General features: G+C 41.1%; 1 protein-coding gene across 5 annotated transcripts in view; it reads left to right on the top strand.

Moving 5' to 3' along the window:
* Positions 1-18,698, top strand: part of rptor (regulatory associated protein of MTOR, complex 1) — a 156,552-nt gene that overhangs the window by 106,133 nt on the left and 31,721 nt on the right. For all 5 annotated transcript variants that reach the window (XM_069530538.1, XM_069530534.1, XM_069530535.1 and 2 more), the window contains exons 16-22: positions 20-85; positions 2,986-3,177; positions 5,219-5,359; positions 5,964-6,084; positions 7,023-7,163; positions 9,271-9,426; positions 14,665-14,783. In XM_069530538.1, the coding sequence (XP_069386639.1) occupies positions 20-85; positions 2,986-3,177; positions 5,219-5,359; positions 5,964-6,084; positions 7,023-7,163; positions 9,271-9,426; positions 14,665-14,783 (936 nt within the window). The remainder of the gene's footprint in view (positions 1-19; positions 86-2,985; positions 3,178-5,218; positions 5,360-5,963; positions 6,085-7,022; positions 7,164-9,270; positions 9,427-14,664; positions 14,784-18,698) is intronic.

Below are 18,698 nucleotides of genomic sequence, written 5' to 3' on the forward strand. Positions count from 1 at the left end.
GACCCTCTTTCTGTTTCAGGCTGAGCATCGAACCATGGCTGTCTTCATACTGGCTGTTATCGTCAACAGCTACAACACAGGACAGGTACGAGTCTGTGTGTGAGTCGTTGTCTGCTGTCTGTCTACTTGCTAAAAGCCGAAAGGGAGAACATACCAAATTATTAATTTACTTCCCCCAGCAGAATCGTGGCGGGTTCTTTCGGGAGCCAGACGTCACTTTGAGAGATGGCTTTATCGCCCATTGTGTATTTCCGGGAGATATTGGTTATGTGACATTTTTGTCACCGACAGTTCCCACTGTAATCTCCGTCTCCGTCCTAGCCACCCTCATGGTGACGCTTTATCACTGCAAGTGTCACTTCAGTCTGCTCCTGGCCCCCGGTGTTCAATCCCAGAAGCCTTTTGTTTCTGACACTGATCAAACGTCCAAGGGTTTGAGGTTGGAGAGATGTAGCCCTTCATTTCATGGCGTATACACACACGCACACAAGACTCACACACAGTATTCTTGACACGCTATTTACAAAGAAATATTCCACCTTCACTCATTTTCACTTCCAGTCACTTCCTCTCTGCAGTTATTTTTCCATCTAGTTGTGTGTGTAATTTAACTCATTCATTTCTGTCTTCCCTTCCCTTTACTGTTCTTCTCTCGCTTGACATTATATTATTTTAACAAATCAGAAAAGCTATATGTGCACTCGAGTTCAGACACAGCCATTCTTCTTCCATACCACTGTGTACTTAATGCTTCTACCTCTCTCACAGGCCTGTAAATAATAGATGATACCCAACAATACAGAAAGAGACTCTGCTGGTTCCACATCTCCATTATTTATCCCTCTGACTTTCAACAACAGCGCTCATTACTGCGGTATTGTTGTTGCGAACATGTCACAATGCACTGGCATCTTAATATTCCAGCTCTCAGGGTTCAGCAGGGAGCTGGGATCAGAAAAACCTGGGAACGGCGTCTGTGGGATCATAGGAACATAAAGAAAATAGAAAGGGGGTGAAGAGATGCGAGGGTGTGTGTCACTGCTGTTAGAAGATTTGTTGTCGGGACAACTCAATCTGCAGGAGACAAAAGATTATTCTCAGCGCAATAACTGTGTTCATCTGCTTACAAAGTGTAAAGGCTTTTAGGTTCACAGGGAACTTTTTGAGTTTCATCTGGTTGCTGAGAGCTTTGAAGCCCTTAACCCTGAAGGTCCTTATTTACATCCGTTCAACAACGTCCTGGTGTTACATTCACCTCTGCTGCTCCGAGTTTCTAACAAACGCACTGCATTCGATTGGCTGCTTTTTATCAAAGCCGGAATTATTCAACAAATAAAAAGAACATTTCTCGCAAGTTATTGTCAGCTCAAGAATACATGCTTTTCTTTCCTGGTTTGCATTTAATGTGAAACAGCTGCAGGTTGTGTTGCATATTTATTGATACTAGATTGAAAAAACACCAAACTATAACAGACTGGAATTGATTAAACACAACACTGCAGGTACACTGAGTCCCACCGCGGCCTATGAAACATATGTGGTATTGCTTTGCATTGGCCGAGCTTTATATTTTATTTCATTAATATAAACTTCAATCAAAACATCTGCCAAGAAGTGACTGGAAATAAATAGTGAATAAAAAAAGTGAAAGCTTTTTACTGCACGGTTTTACCATTCACCCATTCACACACACACACACACACATACATTCATACAGTGCATCTGTGTGTAGCACTTCACGTCAGCCATGAATTCTTCCCTTGTGAAGATAATAATGTTCAGTTTTGACTGACACCGTCAGAAGTATGAATTCACTGTGCCTGGTTCGAATCCCAATTCTGTCAGGGTCTCTCTGTATGAAGCTTGCGTGTTCTTCCTGTGCATGCATGGATTTTCCTCCAGGTACTGCAGCGTGTCCACCTCAGTAATTAACATGTAGTTTTATTTAGAGATTTTTAACAAACATTGAAAGGGAAGAACATTATGTGACTCAGTAGAACAGGTAATTCCAACCAAGCCAATTTACATCCATTACTATCAAATCAAGCCCTGTACTTGTGTCACCTCATGAAAAGAAGAAACATCTGAGGCTACTGAAAACAGTGGAGGAGAATACTCACTAAGTTTTAAAAGGATTTTGGATAAATCACACCAGGTTTCCCTTCAGACTTCACACTGACTCAAACTTTGATGGACCAATTACCTTTTGTCCACAAAAAGGCTTTGAAGAAGGCTGGTGGATTCAGAGGAATAAGTCCTTTATAATCTTTTTGTACATCACATAGTGTGAGGTCACAGGTTAGTTTTGATTAACTGGCTAATAAGTTACAGGTCTGCTCCCAGCCTGAAGCCTCTGTACGGCTCAGCAGTGTACGACAGTGCCGATATTGTTATTAAATATTAAAAACTGCCAGGTCATTGTTGATGACCATAATATGTGCAGGTCTACACTCAGAGTCCACTGTCTCTTCTACAAGAGCTATGAGTGAAACATTTGAAACTCAAAGGAAATTAACACAAATATCCTTTGTACTGTTCTTACCTCATAACTAACAGGTATTAAACCATTTTTAAACCCAAATATTACAAAGGGCATGGTGTTGCAGTGGTTAGCAACATTGCCTCACAGCAAGAAGGTTTCCAGTATGGATCTTTCTGTGAGGAGTTTGTATGTTTATTCCCGTGTCTACATGGGATCTCTCTGGGTTCTCCGGCTCCCTCCCACAATCCAGAATCATACAGATTGGGGTTAGGTCAATTGGAGCCCCTCAATGACCGTAGGTGTGAATGTGAGTGTGAATGGTTGTTTAACTCTATATCTTTGCCCTGTGATACGCTGGTGACCTGTCCAGGGTGTACCCTGTCTCACCCCTTAAAGGATAAGCAGCACAGATAATGGATGGGACATCTGAGCAACTGAATCTCTCTCACTATTCTCCATTTGCTCTACATCCTCCTTCTCTTGCCCTCCTCTTTCCATACCAGGAGGCCTGTCTGCAGGGCAACCTAATAGCCAACTGCCTGGAGCAGCTGTCAGACCCCCATCCCTTGCTTCGTCAGTGGGTAGCCATTTGCCTGGGCCGCATCTGGCAGAACTTCGACCCTGCACGCTGGTGTGGTGTCCGAGACAGCGCCCACGAGAAGCTCTACACCCTGTTGTCGGATCCCATCCCTGAGGTGAGAAAGTTTATTCCTGAGTTCTGAAACATTTAAGAAGTTAACAGGGATGTTTTCAGTCACTCTCCACATCTTGCCTTACAACACGGCAAATTAAGAGGAGATATCAAATTACATTTTACAAATGCTTGAATCCCATTTTGGTTATTTGTAGGAGGTAATCTTGTCAGGCACCATTTGTATTACATTTGGTCTGAGATTATATGTCAAGATTTGTCTTTGTGATGGATTTAGAGAAAAATAGATTACAAGGCGTCATCAAACAGAGAGCAGAGCAGACGCAAACAGTTTTTGCCCACTGTGTTAAAACCAGATGGTTGACATCTGACTGGGTCGTGTGAAGACCACAGGGACGGTAATAAAGAGTTTGCCCTGAAATTCACCCAGACACTTTGTGCTCCCGCTCATACACACTTACACATAATTTGTATTTGTTCACACACCCATGCACACACAAGGAACATCTGTCTCTACCAGAAACTGCCTCTTTCCCTTGGACAGACAGCTGCTACAGCCATAGGGTTGAAACAGAGGTCTGCACACACACACACACACACACACACACACTCACACACTCACACACACAAAGACACACACTTCTTTTCAGCTGCATTTCCAGGTTGTGCATTTAGTTTGCATTCAGTGTAAGAGTTATTTAAGGTCACAGGAGACTGACTGATGATAATTGACTGCATCAAATTGTAAGGAAAATGGCACATTTCCAAATATATTGCTGCACTTAAGTGTTTCCCAGGTGTTTGATTGAGACGCCTCAGATGGTGTAGTATGTGTCTGTGTGTGTCTGTCTGTGTGTTCGTGTGTTTGTGTGGTCCCCAGAGCCTTGTGAAGATGACTGAAGAAAGTGACGAGTAGCTGAGAGACAGAGTGAAAGTGAAAGAGGATCAGAGACTAAACAGAGTGTTTAATTAAGTTTAAGTCTGAGGGGACAGAACCAAGATGACACTGTTCTTTAGTCACAGCTTGTGACTCAGTACAACGCACACTGAATGCTTTTGTTGATAGTATTTTTAAAAACTCATAAAGCTGAATGTGCATTTAAATAGATATTGCTGATGCTTCTCTGTGCAGAATGTGACACGTTTTTCTTTTCGGCTTTATTGTGTTTGTAATGGATTTATTGTTGTAAGTCTGCGTTTATGCTGCCGCCGTGGTCCCGGGCTTTTATTCAAAATAAGGCGTCTTCCTGGTTAAATCTTTTCTGCTTGCGTTTTCTTTTCTGTAAAAGTTGATGTTAGCTAGCTCAGTGTTGGTAAGACATGTGCAGGAGCTGGATAAAATGCTATAACTATCTGTGCTGTCAAACACACTAATACAGCGTGCAGCAAAAACAACCTTTATAAAGTTTAGAATATTCAACTTTCAGAAAAAAAAAAAATCTTTTGTTGGAACTGTTGATACATTTCTGTGCATGTTTTATATACACTGTCAATATGCACTTGTGAAAAGACAAAACCAATACAGGTGAATAGTTCTATTGGACTGTATTAGATCGAACACTAGTTCACTATATTCTGATTCTGGTTTGTTCCAGTGCATAACGATGAATCAGAGAAATCCTGAGTGGAGATGGCAGATTAAGATGCTCTCAGTGTTGCATCCTTCTCTTCTAATTAGCTCTCAAATCAAAGTCCCTTTATCATTTGTTATTCCAGGTTTTTGGAAGAAAATGACAATTTGTTCATGTGAAATGTTTCAGCTGATCATTTTCATCCGAGCAAAACAAACCTTTTCAAAGCAGCTGTGTGCTGTAGCAACTCAGGAATAAAAAGTAGCTGTGACGATGACATGGAAACATCCAGCTGGAACAGAAAGCTTTAATTTTTACATAACAGATCAATTGAACTGAGAGTAGAGTATACTGAATCTTCACTGTGTGCGTGCGTGCGTGTGTGCGTGCGTGTGTGCGTGCGTGTGTGCGTGCGTGTGTGCGTGCGTGTGTGCGTGCGTGTGTGCGTGCGTGTGTGCGTGTGTGTGTGTGTGTGTGCGTGTGTGCGTGCGTGTGTGTGGTGTCTCGCTGCAGGTGAGATGTGCAGCCGTCTTTGCTCTGGGGACGTTTGTGGGAAACTCTGCTGAGAGGACAGATCACTCAACCACCATTGACCACAACGTGGCAATGATGCTGGCCCAACTCATCAATGATGGCAGCCCTGTGGTCCGCAAGGTCAGATCACTACCACACACACACAGTTAGTCTCATATTATTAGTGTGACAAACAAATGAAATACCAGATGAAAATAGAGACTATGGTTAAAAAACTAATGAACAGGGGAAAGGTGTTTGCTGGAGGACACTACACTGCAGACCCACAAAGACTAATAACACAAATGTTGTGTGAAGGTATAGTTGATATTTTTAGGAAGTGCATTATCTTTCTTCCTGAGAGTCAGATGAGAAGATCGCTACTCTCATGTTTGTGTTTTGTGTTCAGAAGTAATTAGAATGTCTCTCAATGTAGTGCATGCCATTTTTGCATTTGCTTTTGAATTAACTTAACAAGATACAGCATGTTAACTGTTGAGCTTTAGAGCTGTTTCCTTCCTGTCTTCACATTAAGTTTGGCAGTTAAAGCTAAAGCTCTGTACTCGGCATAAAGACATGAGAGTGGTCTCAATCATCTCGTCATCCTGTTGACTTCTCTGGGACAAAACACACCTGCAGACAATGTGGTTAAAACATTTTCATATTGTTTGGATTTGCCCTTTAATCTAATCATACTAGTCCTGAAAAATCACTTTGGGGGTTTTCTTCTGTACATGTTCGACAGGAGCTGGTTGTAGCACTGAGTCACCTGGTGGTCCAGTATGAAAGCAACTTCTGTACAGTCGCTCTCCAGTTTATAGAGGAAGAGAAGAACTACACAGTGCCATCACCAGCTAACACCACAGGTATTCAAGACACACAAAAAGAAACTAGGTAACTGAATCACCCGCTAAGAGTAATATGTGGAAATCCTGGAGGTGCTTTCACCAGGTTCCTGTGACCATGGATCAGTGTAGGAGAGACCCAGCGGTTAACTAACTGAAGGTTATGGTTTAGTTTTAAAGTACTTGAGTGTTGCTGTGCTGAGTGTTTCTTCTGTTAATGTCAAATATGTTGATGCAATACAGTCACGGCACCTGAAATACCTGCAAGTGAGGGGTACTGTAAAGGAGTTACCATCCAAAATAGGAAACAAGTCGTCAATATTATCCGAAATTAATCAGTTTTTTTTTTTTTTAACTGTCTTTTTGTTTTGAATGAGATGTGAAATGTTCAAACCACTCAGCATTATAAGAGGATTTGTGATTTTTGTCACTGAAATGAAATGAGTCAGACAGCAAGAAAATACCTTAAAGGATGTGGTTCAATGTGCTGTTATGCAGATCAGGGCACAACCAAGTCTTGTGAAGCAGAAGAGCTGAGAGCAATTAGATGTTTGTGATCTAAATTGTATTTTTTGGATAATTTGGCTTTCATTAAATTGACATAATGGCATTATCTTGAATTGCGTGTCCACTGCATGGAACCTTGTCATGTGCCCAGGTTTGTTCCCACTGTATTTTATTCTCTATATAACCATAGACTGCGAGTTCAGCTAAGCAACGACCTTGTACAGTAAATCTGGCAATTCACACCTTTAGTTACTGTATTGAATAATGAGAAAATGTTCATAAGAGTAACTTTCAATAGTTTTATAGTCAGGTTGATGTTAAGAAGTGTCTTTATAATGAGAGAAGAATGTCGTCCTTGAACAAGTCATCTCTGACCAATGAATGTTTTTTATTCTATTTATTTTTCGTGGGTGTCGGATCTGATCTAATGTGTGTCCTGTTTTAACATTCAGAGCCTGGTAACCTGACTCCAGTGAGGGACAGTCCGGCCATCCCACGCCTGCGATCGGTCAACTCTTATACCAACATCCGAGCTGCTACCACTGCCCGCAACCTGAACAAGAGCCTGCAGAACCTCAACCTCAATGAAGAGGGTAGGAGGACAGATAAAGATGAAGGAGGAGGTTTAGTCAGCTGAGTGAAAGCAATTAATCCAAGTAGAGGCCCCTGTACAAATAGAGGTGGTTTCCCTCCACCACTTCAGCTGTGGACTGTGGATGTCACAGTCCTCAGACTAACTACTTAATTCTATCATTGCAGTTCTATAGAGCGGCTCAGTGAGTCTCAAAGCACCAAAGAGGCTATGACCAGTTTGCCAACCAGAGATAATAGTTCCACCTGTGGCTTTGTCGTACAAATGTGTCCAATAGCCCAGAATATGAGACGGTGTGGACTGACTGTTCTTCGATTGTGCTGACTGTGCTGAACTGGCCACTTGTTTTCTGCAAATATGCTTTCCTGTTGTTTTAGGCTGCATCCAAATGCATAACATGTGGCCACTTGTGTACACTGAGCATTTGTGCTAGTGTAAACAGGAAGCATTGGTTTTTAGCTACAGAAAGAGCAAGGCTACAAACAAGGAACAGCAATTGCAAGCAGTTGTATTATTTTATGATGCAGAATTGAACTGCTCAACTGCTGTTAGCAAAGACAACAGGGTCAGCAATGCTTGTAAGTGATTATCCATTTCACGTCCTACACAAGTAGCTTAGACATTTTCTTGAAGTCATGTGATAGGAGCCTGTGATAGGAGTAAAGGCCACGCCTGAAATCTTCAATCAGCAAGTGGTTTTGAGTAAATACGACATTGTTCTCAACCGTCTCATATGTTGAATGTGTCTATTTGCACATACCCATGATTGTGGTATGTATAGAAGTGCATGCATATCTGTCTGACCAGGAATATGATCAGTCTTATGGAAACTTTCTTCACAGTTCCATCCTAGCTTTCAGCACCAGTACCACAGTACAGATCTCCCCTCATCTGCATGGGCACCAGTGGAAGCAGGGAACTGTCCATGGTGCTGAACTGTAGGCCTGTTGATACAAGCTCACAGTTTACTGTTGAATCCACTATAAGCAGGAAATATCCATTCTACTGCCATGTTGTTTACCTCTTAATGTAATGAAATCAATTAACTAGGAAAAATCGAATAACTCACCCTTTGTGCTTTTTGTTTGTGACGGTCACAGTCGCTGATCACAGACTACTACAATTTTCTCCGCTTCCCAAGAATCATTGCAGCTGCAATTAAACCCTTCTCCTGTATCTGCAATCTCTTTGAACCTATGCTCCCCTTTAATTTCACTACGTTTAGTGGGGGCATGTATTTACTGTAGCTTTAGCTTCAAGAAGAGACACAGCTTTCACTGGGAAAATGTCTCTCTGTGGTTTGAATTACACATTAATCGTTGACATGTTTTATTTGTTGTGATAGAATTGTAAAAAATAATGAGTTTAATATTCGGCAAGACAATCTTGTTACTAATTAGCCCATAATCATGCCACCCAAACATCTATGTTCACAGGATTCGGATCACATGACCTGCTATCCAAACTAAGCTCTTAACACAGTTGGTGCCACATTTCATTGATTCAGCCAACGCTAACCGTGCCCCTTCTCTCTGCAGCTGACGTCTGCATAAGCCCTGAGCGTAGCTCAATCACTGGCACTTGGTGGAGCGCATAACCTACTGCTGACACCATTTCTAATTCGCGCATTCTCCATGCTTATTCCAATATGCAGTGGTGTTTATCATCAATAAGCACAGAGCGTATCTCCATTCTCCACCAATCCCCATTTCCACATTTCAGCCTGCAGTCAGTGTGCAGGATGCATGTGCAATTGGTTTTGTATGAGTCAGAGTAATGTTTGCTGATATGGAGATTTACAGGAGGAGGTGACTGAGGCTGACAGATGAAATTAAGGTATAAGCAGGTTTTTGTGTTGGAGTGTTGGCTCCAGATATAAGGACTGTTTACACATCTCACACTCTATTTGATTTTGATTTGGCTATTGGATTTGTTTTTGTCTTTTTACAGCAATAGTAGCTGTAATAAAGTTTATTTATGTAGCACTTTTACAGCAGCTAAAGAGCTTTCTAAACGAAATAAGGGCCTCTTTGTGTGTTAAACACTCGTGTGTTTTGATGATTGGATCTAAGGCTTAAGTGTGTGTGTGTGTGTGTTCATTCATTCAGGTGGACCAGCAGCTTTCTCTCCTGGTAACCTGAGCACCAGCAGCAGCGCCAGCAGCACCCTAGGGAGCCCCGACAATGATGAGTACATCCTGTCCTTTGAGACCATCGACAAAATGCGAAGGGTGTCCTCCTATTCTTCCCTCAACTCTCTCATAGGTAATTCAAATCAATTCAATTTTGTTACACATTCATTTCTAACTAAATGTGCAAGTTGAGTCTACTGGTCATGATGACACAATTGAACACTGTCTGACAAAATAACCCTTGATAATGTCATAGTGATGTCATTTAGCTTCAAATGCTAGAAACAGTTTGAAACACATGAACATTACCTGTAGGGTTGGTTTCAATCAATCATTCGATCAGATTTGATTTGTTTAGTCCATATTCACAAATCACAATTTGCCTCATAGGGCTTAATAAGACAACGTCTGTCATCAACCCTCAACAACAGTAAGGAAAAAAACGCATTTACAACACTGATTAAAAGAAATAGGTTTTAGCATAATGGATAGGTGTGTCAGTTTTTTCAAAAGTATTTATACATGGGAACAGTCTGATAGAGATGAAAGGAGCAGCAATGACTATTGAAATGGAGGAGTTATTATCTGTAACGGTCATTGTCCTTATCAGCCGTGACCATGATGGTGATCCACCACCACAATCCACAATCCAAAGTCACAAACCACCAGCATGATCACGATCTATCACCATTATCCATTTCTGAAACACTTTTTATTTTATTTGTTGGTCGTCTGCAAAAAAAACAAGAGCGGGTGTCTGTATTGGATTTTTCTAGCCCACGAGATCCTGAAACAGGCAGCAGCTGATTCCAACCAAAAAAATCAAAACCATCTGATGAACCCACAGTACTTAACCAAAACTGATCAAAGTCAGCAATTACCTAGCAAACACTGATGAAGCATCTAGCAAAATTAAGAGCCACTTTCTGAGGAGCTAAAAAGAAAAATGATGATGAATCAGCAACACAACAGTAAATCAATATAAATGCAGCTTTGTGAGGGCTTTGTGTGTGTGTGTAACCAGGCTAGTGTTTGCTAACATGTTAGCCTCATCAACTATTAATTCATTCATGATGTCATCATAATATAAATTTTGCATGATGTTTCTCTCCTGTGAGCAGCATGCTAATTGCTCATGTAGCGGTTGGTATCAGCTTCAGTTATGTAAATGTAGTCAGTAGGGTGATTACTGCAGGCTGCAGTCTGTAGCTGGGGCAGGTTTGCATGGTTCAACACATAGAAGCCCTTATCCCTCCCCTGCACCTTAGAGAAAATTCCGTGTAAAAACCACCATTTCAAAGTGCTGCCACTAGAGAGACAGACCTCGAGTTGGGGCACCCAAGAGAGGGTGGAACCCCTCAAACGACAGCAAGGACAGGCAGAAAAGCTCAGTCCAAGAATAGAAAAGTGTGAATAAGGTTTTAGATGTGTAAAGCACAGCAGAACTGAGGGTGGGAAAAGGGGCTTTTAAGTGCTTTTCCTCGTACACACGCTGAAGTTGAACCGGCTCACTTACCAGGGCTCCCAGGTGATTGGCGGGCTCCACCATGCGTCCTGACAGCCAGCGTGTGTGCAACCAGGAAAACCATTAACTCACTTCCACTATGCGGAAAAAGGGGAACGTGAAACTGGTGGTTCCCATTTTTCTACCTTTCTCTTTTTTTATTGTTTTATTTCAAGTTACAAATGTCTCGTAATCTCCCAGCAGCCCTGGCATGACCCACTTTGTGCTTTTTGTTTAGTTTTTCCTTCTTTTTTTTTGGGTGGAAATGCAGGAGGGAACTAAATTTAACTAGGCATGGGTTAGATATAGTGAGATGTCCTTTTGATTTGTTGCTTAAATGAAACCCACTCTAATCCAGGTGTACCTGACCCAGTCAATCTCACCATCAATATTGAGGAATCAGCCTAGTTTAACCTTTAACTCAGTTTGCTGGATAAATCTGTGCAGAATTACATATTTTCCTGTCGCTTATTTCCTTTTACTCTCTACCTTTTCCCTTTATATCAGACACATCAGCTCAGTTTTTTATAACTAATCCAGAGTTAATCAAGCTCGGACTAAAGCTTGGCCCTGTTGGTCATCTCCAATAGGATGGTTCTCTAGTGGTGTCCAGATAACATGGGACATCAAAGCTTAGAAATAAAAGACAGGAAGAGACAGCAATAAAAACAACCCAGCAAAGAATTCTCTATCATACCCTTTATCAGAAAAATTTAGCTTTCAGCGTTTCATTAAACCCTTTTCAAGCTGCTTGTTGGCCGTAGTGGCATGAGGTACCTGTGTAAACATGTTAAAAGACATATTAGCCCCCTGCCTTCTAAGCTGTGCCCCCATCACAGCCTCACTGCACACTTGTATATAACTCCCACCTCGCTGAGGGCTGCATGTATAAACAAGCAGGGCAGAGCTCATAAATGGATGCTGGTAACAGTATTCAGCAGCATAAAGAAAAAAGAAAATTTGCTTCAGTGCAGTGGCAGTTGCGTTTAATCACAAACAAGGCTCTGAATAATGTGGAGTATATCACTGAGCTCCTTACACCACACCATCCAGCAGGCCCCTCTTTTCAGTTAGTCTGCATCTTCTAACTTCTCCAGATTTCAGGTCATGTATCCTGTGGGGACCATGAATAACTGCACCAAGGGTTTTTCAGCCCGTCTAGTAGATGTTGAGATATTTTTAGTATTTCTAACATTAAAGTTGACTGGTGGTACTGGATCAAAGTTAGTGGATCCCCAGTATTCATCTGGTATCAGTGGATTAATCCTGAGATGAATCCTGGAAGAGGAATGTTGATAACAATGTGGGAGCCACACATGAAGACATAATGAGCTTCCAACCTTTCCTACAGTTGGACTCTTCCATCCGTCCAGGGTTTTGTTTACCTGGTGAAGTCCGTGTCAGCACTGTCTACTTGCAAAGCATATAGCCAACCCTCCACAGTCATTCATTCTCTGATAATTGCGCCAAATTTCACGTCCAATCCATAAATGTAATCCTCACTTGAGCACGATATCAAGGTCAGAGAATCGTCCCAGTCAGTGGGATTCGTCACCTGGTCACCATGAATATCTGTACAGAACTCCATGGCCATCAAAGAGTTGATGAGATTATTTTATAATAATTCATAATTTTTGTAATACTGTAACTCAGACATTTTCTGTATCTGCATTAACATTTTTCTCACATCAAGGGCTGATGTTAACTTCTACCTATGTCAGTGTTTTTGAAGCTCTCTCCCATTTAAAGAGCATCACAGGTGTAATACTGCGTTCATCGCCCTGTGAAATAAATACAAAAAATAGGCCTCATAGAAGAGTTTGGTCTCAACTGTTTTTGATGCATTTTTTTATGCCTCAAACATTTAAAGCTCCAAAACTCACGATGCAGAGTTAAGAGTATTTTATGTCATTTGCCTGAACTGAGGAGGCCGTAAAACAGTGATGCAGTGTTTCATTTAACTTATATGTTAAAATCTTTACTACTGTACATCCATTTCACTCTGCTCAAGTCTTAGAGTGATGCAAGTGTCAAGTCAGGACAAGCCACTGGTGCAGCGCCAAGCCAGTGAGTAATACCCACTGTCATGTGGACGACATAGAGGCGGTCCAGGGGTAATTTGTGTGTACCCGTAATGTAGCGCAACGGTTATATGGGAGAGGAACTGTATATCACATCTATCAACTGGCTGTTTACTGAAGCAGCTAGTGCACTGGCTAGCTGTCGCTAATCACATCCTGCCCCTCAGGCTACAACCTGATCACCTCTTTAACTCACTCTGACTCTTTCTCCCTCGGTTACCTGTGCCCTCTCTTTCTCCCTTCTCTTGGGTTCTATCTTTCTCTGTGATCCTCCTCCAGCTCTTTTTGTCTTTTTGACCCATCTCTGCCGTACCTCAGAGCACGCAGGAAATATAGGGGTCCTGTCTGTTTATAACCTTTCTCCATGTTGCCTCTTTCTAGCCGTTCTGCTCCTCAACTTTTCCAGTTTAGTTACGTATCTCTCCAGCTGTAGCCCTTGTATTCTCCTCCATTCTAGGAATCTTCACTTGTTGGTCTCTTATCTTTGAAGCTTTGGACCAGTGAATGCCTTTTGGTCTCTCTGCAGAGGAGTCTGAGCTTTTAGAGGTTCCAGGTTTAAATCAGTCCCTCATCCCTACAACATCCCAGGGGTTTTGCAGCACTCATGGGAAGGTGGGTAACAGGGCAAAGGTGTAGGAAGATGATGAAAAATAAAATGAGAGGTCATTCTCAGAGGTCAAGTTTATATGACCACCCTGAATGAGAGTAAAGATCAGCGAAGAAGGAAAGGGAGGATGAAAACGGAAAAGCAAAGAGAAAGAGAGACAGCAACAGTTGTAGATTATTACAGTTCAGTGTCCCCACAGCTGACACAGAGGGAGAAGAGAAAGACCACAGATTGAGGAAAAGTGATGGAGGCTCAATGCACTGCAGTGGCAACATGTTGAACAAGTAAAAGCCCCAAATTAGGAAGAATGTGTGGTGGAGAAGGAGGAGGATTGTTGCAAACAATGAGTAGTGTGACTGGCAGGTTGAGGAAAGTATCAGAATTAGCTCTTATTGCCAAGCAGGTTTACACATACAAGGAATTTGCTGTGGTGTATATGTGTATAAGTATAAAGATAAAAGAATATAAGAAAGGAAACAAACATTTAATTTAAAAATACTATGAGATGAGATTGATTGATGTGCAATATATTGTAAGTAAGCACGAGAGGCAGGGGCATCAGTGCAGTGCAGTGACAGGGTCCCAGGCCTTGATGAGAGGGAGAAGAAAGAAGTAAACATGGAGGACATGGAGGGTCAAAATCCTACGTTTAAGTATAAACTGGAGAGTGTAACTGAAGTGTCACTACAATGGAAAGCTGAAGACAAGAACAGATGAGCTAAACCAGAAGGAGACGCTTGGTTCATTTGTATTCATGATAACAGTTATAATTGACAGCAATGAAGCTCTGTGGATGAGGAGAGTCAGCTGCTTGTCGTGTGTGTGTGTGTGTGTGTGTGTGTGTGTGTGTGTGTGTGTGTGTGTGCGTGTGTTCCTCTTGTTTGTGTTTTGATTAATGATGTACATTACCTGACACTGGAGGTCTTTTTCCCCCTGTCCCCTCAACATATCCAACAACTGCAGTAGAGGAGAATAACTGGGGGAGGGGATCATGATGCTAATGAGATGATTGTGCAGTTTCACTTAGCTGTTAGTCCTGCGTGGTAATGAACTCAGTAGCGATGTTGCACCAAAGTGATGTTTAAATGCTGATGTATTTCTATGTTAATTTACGTGATATTTCACCTTCAAATAATTTGTTATCCCTCAAAATGATTTGCTTTTGTGTGTCTTTTCCAGGTGTGTCCTTCAACAGCGTTTACACTCAGATCTGGAGAGTGCTGCTACATCTCGCCGCAGACCCGTTTCCTGAGGTGTCGGACCTGGCCATGAAGGTCCTCAACAGCATAGCATACAAGGTTTGTTATGGGTTTTTTTGTCCTCAAAGCTACTGGATCACCAAGCATGTCTTTACCACACACACATGTTCATGAAAGAGTTGAGCTCTGGCTGTTTAGTGGTTGATTAAAACAACTTTAACGTCCTTGTTTTAAAGGTACAGTGTGTAGAAATTGTGTGATATCAAGTGTTGAAGTTGCATGTTGCAGCTGAACACCCCTCACCTCACCCTCTCCTTCCAAACATGAGAAAGAAACTGTGGTAGCTTCAGTTGTCATAAAAACTCAAAAGGTGTTTAGTTTGTTCAGTCTGGACTAATGTAAAAAACATGGCGGCCTCCATAGAGAGGACCCCCTCAATGTAAATATAAAGTATTTAAATATAAAGGGTCTTTTCTGGGGTAAAGAAACTACAATTCATACAATTTAGAACGAACTAGTGAAAACATCATGAGGATTATTCTACTATTAAATTATTAACATTATTAGAAGAAGAAATACTTTTATTGTCACGTTTAACACTGTTTACATGTATACATGAAATTGTTCTCCGCATTTAACCCATCCAGTTGGCACCTGGATGAAACACACATTGACAGATGCCATGTACACATATATACTGGAGCGGTGGGCTGCTGTTGCCAGCGCCCGGGGAGCAGATGTTGTGGGGGGCGGTGCCTTGCTCAAGGGCACCTCGGGCGTGGCGAGCGGGAGCGGGGATCAAACTGCCAACCTTCTGGTTATTGGACGACCTGCTCTACCGCTGAGCCACAATTCAATTTCTGCCAATAGTTCCCTTTCACCTAAATCTTACACACTGGACCTTTAAGTCATTAAGAAGAGGAGTATCAACTAATGTTCTACACTGTGATGTGATAGGGTGTTCTAATCGACTTATTTGTTTCTGTATGTGTATTTCAGTGCTTTTTCACCACATGCTTATGCAGTGAAAAATATCCATCTCCAGCGCACACACCCCTCCCTCCCACTGGCATTTTCTCCCACCAAAAGGCCATTACTTTTGTGCAAATGCAATTAAGAGCCAATGACTCCCCGAGGCTTGGCAGAGCAGAGCAGAGGAAAGAGGCTGCTGTAACTTTAGGAGCCATAGTAACCACTGTAGTCCATCACCCATACTAACCCCAAAGCAAAATGTCTCCTGTTTTCCACCACTGACACCAGTTGTCCCCTCAGTTACCTTCAGACGAGTAGCATCTCTGCAATGAGACTCCACACTGGACTGCAATAAAAAACAAAAGGAATTGATATACAATATATTGCAATAAACTCTTCTTGTGCCAGCTAATGCACCACACTGCCTGTGTGGCTCTGCAGCACGCTTCTGCAGTCTCTGAACCTGCAGAACCATAGTTAGGTGTTATATTTGTAAAAATGAGCACTCAACGTTCATAAACAACAAACTGATTTGCAGCCGCACTGACACAGTGAGAGATGTGATTTCATTGCGCACTGCACCTCCTGTGTTTCTGTTAATTACAGCTGTGCCTTTAGAATAGGTGAGACTTGGCCCGCTGGTTTAAAAGTGAGGATTTAAGACTTTAGTTTTGACTTGGTAAATAAGACAAAGAGCCCATCCATAGCCACGGATCCTTAATATAATTAGTCTTCAGCACTTATATTATAAAGTCTCAACTATGTTAAACACCTGAATAACTCAGGTTTGAAAAGAAGAGTAATCATAGGCTGTGTCATTTTATTGGTCAGTATTTAAAGGCCACCGAATTTCTTACAATTTTCTAATGATTTGTGACTTGATTTTAGCTTTGAAGTCGTGACGTTAATGTGACACTAAGCATAAAACTCTGACTTGACTTGGACTTTTTTAAACAGCTTGTACTGTTGAGTTGGACTCGTCTCAATTGACTCGATACTTGAACTAAACTTGACTTGATTTTCTTATCTTGAATTTTCTTAAATGACTGGAGATTTGGACTCTTCTCAGTCGGTACTTGACTTGTTTTTGTCTCCTTTGACTTGACTGTTAACTTCAGTTTCTTTCAGTAGACTAGATACTCGTCTCATTTGACATGAGACGTTGATTGAGTGACTTGTCGTGACTGAGTTATTTGTTTCTTTTGGTATAAGACTTGATGTTAAACTGTCTCTCTTGACTTGGGACATAACGTGCTTCCACTGGCTTCATTCTTGGTTTGGACATGTGGGCATGTCGTACCAGTGTCATTTTTTAAAACAGGAATAAAGCATTAAGCTTTCTGTAATAAATAGTGTAAACCTTTTAATGCTTTAGTCTCTAAAGGTTATGAGGTATCACAGAGGGAGCCTGTATTCATTTTGTTTCTTGCAGAGAGCCTGTGAGCGGCAGCTTAATCAAAGTCTATTCAACCCAAGTTCACAAGTGTTAACAGTAGCCTATCTGGGAATTCAGCATTTTTAATTAGGATTTTAAATGTCAAATGCTATTGATTTGTTACAAAGCGAACAAGGTCAGCAGCTAATTAAAATGTACTTCTCAGATGAAAGCATTAAATTCTTTTTTTAATAGGTCCATCTTGCTGCATGATGCTGGGATAAAAGTCATGTGTCCATCTTTTTTGTTTGTGTTATTTTAGTGTGTTGAGTTTCAGGAGAAAAGAAGCTTCATACTTTTTATGGCTCTCCACCCACAGTTTAAGTCTTTCCTGTCCCGTTCTTGTGAAAGTGATATCTCTGTAGTGCCTTCAAAGCATTTCTTCAAATGAGGCTCCGAAGAGCAGATATTAAACATGCTCTCACCACAAATTTAAAAAGCAGCCTCTGTTTATATGTTTAAGAAACTGCTCAAAACATAACATTAAATCACCACCTGAGAATGTCTGTCAGTCCGATATGCTGCTGCACTGCTGTAGTTTATTTCACAAATGTGGAAGAAGAAAGAATCTTCCAGTGAAGGCCCAACGGCCACTGACTGCAAGGCATTGTTTACCTATTTATTCACACACTGATGAATATTGATTATATCATGTGTCTAAAGTTGACACTGCACTTCCTCGGGCCATTAGGAATACACAAGTGTCGACCTGATAAGATGAATGGTTCCACAGACACACAGACAGACATTTGTGGAATTAGTAGGTGAGTTATGTACCAAGTATTTGAGACATGCTCCAACCACAGCAAAGAAAAGCAATCTCTTATCTTATGTTTAAGGAACTTCTCAAAACTTAGTTTTATATATTTTTGCTTTTGATCTATTAAATTCTTGTCTTTTCCATTGATTGTAATCTTAACATTGCTTATCATGATTTTACAGTTCTGATGTCTTCCAATAATATTACATTTAGTAGAAATTTTCACTCAGGGACTCAGGTATGAACTGATTAGTTTTTCGGTGTTCAAAGATCACTGGTACCTCACAAATCCACTTTTTGTCTGACAACATACACTCAATACATTTTATTCACATCATAGTTTCCACAGAGATGGATGTAAAACGTAAACTGATTGACGGAGATGTAGATCTTTATTGCATCATGAGGGGAGATTATAACTTGAGAAGCCGGCATCATAATTTATAACTTTCTAATACAGACCTGTGACTTGACTTGATTGATTTTAGCCTTGAAGACAATTAATGATACTAAACATGAAACTATTTCCTTTAACTTGACACTTGACTTTTTTCAACTGCTTTTACTATAGACTTAGACTCGTCTCAATTGACTTGATACTTAAATACCTAAACTTTTCTCCACTTAAAGGGCGTTGAATTGAAGTTGCTTTGATTTGCTTGAATGTTCTTGAACCATTGGAGAGTTTGACTTCTCTCAGATGACCTGCTACTTGACTTGTTTTCATCTCGTTTGACTTGACACTTGGGTGAAATAGATACTTTTTTGAACTTACTTACTCAGACAGAGATGTAAATTGTGACCTGAATAATCAAATCAAACAGGACCATTCAGACCATTAGTTTTC

Source organism: Paralichthys olivaceus, chromosome 8, assembly GCF_024713975.1.
Source record: "Paralichthys olivaceus isolate ysfri-2021 chromosome 8, ASM2471397v2, whole genome shotgun sequence".
Lineage (NCBI taxonomy): Eukaryota > Metazoa > Chordata > Actinopteri > Pleuronectiformes > Paralichthyidae > Paralichthys > Paralichthys olivaceus.